Source organism: Cucurbita pepo, chromosome LG14, assembly GCF_002806865.2.
Source record: "Cucurbita pepo subsp. pepo cultivar mu-cu-16 chromosome LG14, ASM280686v2, whole genome shotgun sequence".
Taxonomy (NCBI): Eukaryota; Viridiplantae; Streptophyta; class Magnoliopsida; order Cucurbitales; family Cucurbitaceae; genus Cucurbita; species Cucurbita pepo.
Window position 1 is genome coordinate 7,591,189 of NC_036651.1, and position 6,451 is coordinate 7,597,639.

Genomic DNA, 6,451 nt, shown 5'->3' on the forward strand with positions numbered 1-6,451 from the left:
ATTATAAACGATTACATTACACATCTCGTTAAACGAATTCTTTTTCAAAACTAAACAATTGAAAAGTCAATTCAAACACACCCGACCATGCCATTTCTCGTATCATAGATAACTTCAAAATATGGCTCAATATTCTTATTCGTTGTTCAAATTTCTCATTCACATTCAACCTCATTTTTCTCGTCGATTCCTTTTGATTTGATGATGATTCATGAGGATTTGTCCTTTTTTGTTTTTCAATTTGTTTCTTTATGGACGGAATATGGGATAATCTATCACTTATCAACCATATATTCTAATAGATCACGAGAATCAATCTTTATTTTTAGAATGATTAAACGTTTGTTTGCGTTCATGATAATCATGATTATTAAACTCACTCAGACATCTAATCTCGATTAAATTAGAGGTTTAACGTTCGAATTCTCATTTCCCCGTCTTTTTTTATTTAAAAATAAATAAATAATTTCAATAATTAGGTTATTTTCAAAGGTTTTAATTAAACCAAAAGAAAACCACCACTACCCTTTTATTGAATTTGGTACATCTACACATCCTTCATATATATCAATTTTTAAAAGGTCAACCAATTCGTCAGGTTCATCCAAAACTTAATTAATAATTAATTCTATCAAATAAATTTATAATTATGAATTTATTGCATTTTCCATCCATTATTATTATCTCGAGGTTTTGGTATGACCTAATAGCCCGATCAACTCAGACAACCCAACTGGAATTTTTAGAAAATAAAAAATTCGAGTCGGTATGCGGGTTGACATTGTCTTGGTTTGGTCAACCCGACCGACCTGAAAAAATAGGGTTACAATCGAACCTAACGTTGTAACCGATGTTAGTGATATATTGTGTCTTGTGAATGTTTGATATTTCAGTTTTATGAGATTTTAGTTATTAATATAACATGTTTTTCGGGTCAATCCTCCCAGCTCTAAAATAGAGGGTTCGGTTGTGAACTCTATTCAGGTTGTTCGAGCCACCAACCTAACCAACCTGAAATTTCGAGTTGGTTGAAAAGATTTCTCTGACTCAACCCATATACACCCGAGAAAATAGCTTACAGTATAGGTAGAGAGAACAAAAAAAAGGGTTTTTATGATTTATTTAAAATTAATAATGAATAAATATTTCAATGCTACTAATAATACCTACCTCAATTTTTGTCCTACTTACCTAAATTTATTTATTTATTGTATATTATAGCAAAAGAAAATAGAGTTTTCAAAAAAAAAAAAAAAAAAAAATAGGATTACATCGAGGCTAGATGAGAATAAGTAAGCCTTCTTCATCCCGACCCTACACGGAATTTCATTATTTGTCCTCGAAAAGAAAATTCTAGTATTCTACATCTTTTTCAATTATTTTATCATTTTTTAATATATCGAGATAGCTGATCTTTAAAATTATTTATTATTTATGAATTTCACTAAAAAAAAAAAAAAATTCAAACATGGGTCAGATAGACATCTTGTGATATCCGAGTTGGGAGGAGAACGAAATACCCTTTATAAGGGAAAGTCCAAAGATGACAATATCGGCTAGCGGTGGGTCTGGGCTGTTACACATCTACAATTTTTGAAATAGACGCTTCAAAAGAAAGATAGAAACGTTCTCCTCCGTCCTAGCTGTTCGTAGTTATAGGCAGAATTTGTCATGTCTATATGAAAGTAACTAGGCGTGGGGAGAAAGTTAAGAGGTCGTTTCTTAGCCCTTTAAAACTTTGATAGGGAAAAAAAAAGGGGTAGAAAGCATTAAAGAGAAAAGGCAAAAGAGAGGATGCATAAGAGGAGAAAATGAAAGGTTGTCTTGTGGTGTGAAAGAGAATGGAAGAAGAAAACAAAAGGGTTAATAGAGAAAGAAAGAGAGAGGGTTTGCTTTTGTGGGGTTTAAGCAAAAGACCAAATGAGAGATGCTATTCCAAGCACTTCTCTCTTTCATTAGTTGATATCAATTCTTATCTCGATCTATACGAACTTCGTAGATTTGATATCAAGTTGATTGTTCGATAGCCATTTGATATCAAATTGATTGTTCGATAGTTATCTGGTTTTTAGTTTTAACCTAGTTAATTTTTTCATTGTTTCTACACTGAGTTTACTTTTCTTCTTATTCTTAAGAAAATATTTGAATGGTCCGTCAAATTCTAAATATAATTTTTTTTTTTTTTTTTTTTAGNATGAGAATAAGTAAGCCTTCTTCATCCCGACCCTACACGGAATTTCATTATTTGTCCTCGAAAAGAAAATTCTAGTATTCTACATCTTTTTCAATTATTTTATCATTTTTTAATATATCGAGATAGCTGATCTTTAAAATTATTTATTATTTATGAATTTCACTAAAAAAAAAAAAAAATTCAAACATGGGTCAGATAGACATCTTGTGATATCCGAGTTGGGAGGAGAACGAAATACCCTTTATAAGGGAAAGTCCAAAGATGACAATATCGGCTAGCGGTGGGTCTGGGCTGTTACACATCTACAATTTTTGAAATAGACGCTTCAAAAGAAAGATAGAAACGTTCTCCTCCGTCCTAGCTGTTCGTAGTTATAGGCAGAATTTGTCATGTCTATATGAAAGTAACTAGGCGTGGGGAGAAAGTTAAGAGGTCGTTTCTTAGCCCTTTAAAACTTTGATAGGGAAAAAAAAAGGGGTAGAAAGCATTAAAGAGAAAAGGCAAAAGAGAGGATGCATAAGAGGAGAAAATGAAAGGTTGTCTTGTGGTGTGAAAGAGAATGGAAGAAGAAAACAAAAGGGTTAATAGAGAAAGAAAGAGAGAGGGTTTGCTTTTGTGGGGTTTAAGCAAAAGACCAAATGAGAGATGCTATTCCAAGCACTTCTCTCTTTCATTAGTTGATATCAATTCTTATCTCGATCTATACGAACTTCGTAGATTTGATATCAAGTTGATTGTTCGATAGCCATTTGATATCAAATTGATTGTTCGATAGTTATCTGGTTTTTAGTTTTAACCTAGTTAATTTTTTCATTGTTTCTACACTGAGTTTACTTTTCTTCTTATTCTTAAGAAAATATTTGAATGGTCCGTCAAATTCTAAATATAATTTTTTTTTTTTTTTTTTTGTTTTCAAAACTTGAATTGATTTTTTAAGACATTTATCAAAAGTAGATAACAAATAGGAAAAAGGAGCATAGGTTCGAGGCTTGACGAAATGGAAAGTATTAGCATGTTGAAACTTTGTAGGGTTGGCAAGCCTAGAACTGGATCGCTCTGCTTGAATCACACTGCTGACAGATATTGTCTACTTTGGTCTTATATGTATCGTCGTTAGTCTCACGGTTTTAAAACGCGTCTATTATAGAGAGAGTTTAGCCCTACTCCGATTAGTGTCTCGTACTGGTCGGTGACTGGCTCTGATCCGATTAATTTCTTCATTGCTAGAAGATATTGTCCACTTTGGCTCGTTATGTATCGTCATCAGCCTCATGGTTTTTAAAACAAATCTGTTAGAGAAAGGTTTCTAGACAGTTATAAGGAATGTTTCGTTCTTCTCTCCAATCGATGTGGGATTTCACAATAGATTATAAAGGAGGTTATGTTTGAATTTTGGTCCAAGCGGGAGTTGGAGGCCATAAGAGAAGATTCTCGAGAAGAAAAAGGCGGTGTTATCGAGATTGACCTATTTTCTAAGTCATTAGAAATCCAGATCGATGATACGACGAACATCTTAGTATCGAATAAGGAGAATGCATGCTATTTCTATTTCTTTACATTCCACCCGACCCAGCTATGTTCTCCAATAACAACCAACGCTCTCAATGGCTAGGTGTCACTCTCTTTTTGAGTTATTCCAGCTCCTTTACGTAGAAGATTATAATTTTGAGTCTACACTCTCATTCATTTTAGATATCAAAACAATTTTTAGACAATAAGTCTCAATCTTTCTTACGTTGGACGAAAGTCCCATCAGGGAATGATCATGAGTTTATAATCAAATAATACTATCTTCATTGGTACGAGGCCTTCTAGGGAAGCCCAAAGCAAAGTCATGAGAACTTATGCTCAAAGTCGACAATATCATACCATTGTGGAGAGTCATGTTCATCTAACATGGTATCAGAGCCATGCCCTTAAACTTAGCCATGACAATAGAATCCGAGTACGACCAACCTATTGTAACCATTTACGAGACGAATTAAATAATATAAATAATAAAAGATGAAAATAGTAAGATATATAATTAATAGTATTTATACATAAATACACTTAATTATATATATAGGATTATAATTAAAGTAATTGATTTTCTTTAAATAAAATATTATATTGGGAGAGAGAGAGAGAGACGCATATAAGTGCTTCTCTCCCAATTTTCTTTCTCTTTACTTTCATTCCTCTCAACCACCGATGACGGTGGCTCAGTCGCCGGAAACCACCCTTCACGGTGGCGATACAAATTCATTATAAATGTTGTCCTATTGTTTTTATTTATTATTTTTTTTTTTTTTTGAAGTCTGTCATTGAAGAGTCCGCCTTGTGTCTTTGTTTCATGCTTCTTCTGTGGTAGACTTTATTGTTCTTGCCTCCCTCTCTCCTTCTATTTCTCTCTCTAGAAAGCCTCTCCCTTTATATCTTTTTCCCTTATACGTTTCATTATTGCTTCCATAAATCCTTCTCTGAAACTCTCTCTCTCTCTCTCATTGATTCATTTCAATGGCTGTTCAAGCTCAATACCCTTCCAATGTTCTTCTCCATAACAGGTTCCTTAAATTTCCCTCTCTGTTTTCCTCTGTTCTGTTTCTTAATCCGCTTTTTCTCAAGCTTGTTCTCTGGAATTTGCAGAAACATTCAAGATTCCGGCCATGATTATTCATTGCAGCCTCAGCCGGGCGGAGGCGGCGGCGGAGGAGGAGGAGGAGGAGGAGGAGATCTTGAACACTCTCATGCTCTGTTCAACAATGGAGGTTGGTTTGAATTTCAGTTTGTATGAGTTTTTTTGTATTGACCCATTGAAATTGAAGCGATTTTGATGATGGGTTTTGAATTTGGAAGTCAGATGGGAATTATTTGAGTAATTTAAGGAAACGAGGAAGAGATGTCTCTGTTTCAGCTCCGATCATCAATCCCCTCTGTTTTCAACCTCAGATTATTGATCTTTCTCAGCTTCATAACCACCACCATCCTTCCAATGTCGTATCCACCGGACTCCGGTTGTCTTCCGGCGACCAAGGACTTAATCCCCACCACCACCCGCCGCCGCGGAATGATGATAATCTTGTTTCTCTCTCTTCCTCTGTTTTCATCTCCAATGACTTTTCGTCTCAAATCAAAGGGCAACGTGATGAAATTGACCAATTCCTTCAAGCCCAGGTATGGATTTGGAAAATCCAGATGGAATTTGTTGAGATAAAGAAGAAAGTTTTGATTTTTTTTTTTTTTTTATTTTATTTTATTAGGAGGAAGAGCTCCGGCGGGCGTTGGCGGAGAAACGGCATAGGCACTACCGGGAATTGTTGGGGGCGGTGGAGGCAACGGCGGTGAGGAGGTTAAGGGAGAAGGAAGTGGAAGTGGAGAAGGCTACGCGTCGCCACGCGGAGTTGGAAGCACGCGCCGCCAGGCTGAGTATGGAGGCGCAGGCGTGGCAAGAAAAGGCGAGAGCGGAGGAGGCAGCGGCAGCAACGCTTCAGGCTCAGCTGCAGCAGGCGATAATGAAGGGCGCCGGAATCGGCGGAGGAGGAGACTGCACGGCGGAGGATGCGGAGTCGGGTTACGTTGACCCGGACCGAGTCATCGCCGAGTCTGGACCGAGTTGTAAAGCGTGTCGGAAGCGAGTCGCGTCGGTGGTTTTGTTGCCGTGTCGACACTTCTGCATCTGTACGGTTTGCGATCACGTGGTTCGCACGTGTCCGCTTTGTCGGGCCTTGAGGAATTCCAGTGTTGAAGTTTATCTCTCTTGAGGCCCATTGGTTCAAGGCCCAATTCTAACTCCCCCAGGCCCAATGGTAAAACCCAACAAAGAATTACCAAAAAATATATATATATAAATATTTATTAAAAATTAAAAAAAAACAAAAAAAACAAAAACACCACATTTTGTTTTTTCTCTTTATTTTTCTTGGAATATATTTTGAAATATAAATTCTTTTATTTTATAAATAATTTCTCGTCCCATTTATTTTATTGTCAAAATTCTAAAAATTTCTAATGCGTCCTTAAACTTTCAAATTAACTTTTAGTCTATACTCGAACCCGATTAAAAAAATGGGTTACTTTAAAAACTCGTTAAAAATAATTTTGATATAGTTCATGGCTTATTAGAACTAGAAAACGCTCTATTGGGATTCTCACGAATCGAAAACGATTACAGACAATTTGATAATGATCGAGTGACATTATTTCTTTAGCTCGAACCCATCCCGACCCACGAGGATGATTTATTCATAGATCTAGAAAACTTTAATTAATCTATTA

General features: G+C 35.8%; 1 protein-coding gene across 2 annotated transcripts; it reads left to right on the forward strand.

Annotated features, from left to right (window-relative positions):
• Positions 1 to 4,307: 4,307 nt before the first annotated feature.
• Positions 4,308 to 5,965, forward strand: LOC111810299 (BOI-related E3 ubiquitin-protein ligase 1-like). Of its 2 annotated transcripts, none has more exons than XM_023696992.1 (4): positions 4,308 to 4,740; positions 4,823 to 4,944; positions 5,033 to 5,350; positions 5,437 to 5,965. In XM_023696992.1, the coding sequence occupies exons 1-4, from the start codon at positions 4,722 to 4,724 to the stop codon at positions 5,935 to 5,937; spliced, it is 960 nt and encodes a 319-aa protein (XP_023552760.1). In that variant the 5' UTR covers positions 4,308 to 4,721; the 3' UTR covers positions 5,938 to 5,965. The 2 variants fall into 2 exon arrangements, with proteins under 2 accessions (XP_023552760.1, XP_023552759.1); XM_023696991.1 differs by having other exon boundaries at positions 4,309 to 4,740; positions 5,037 to 5,350.
• Positions 5,966 to 6,451: the final 486 nt, after the last annotated feature.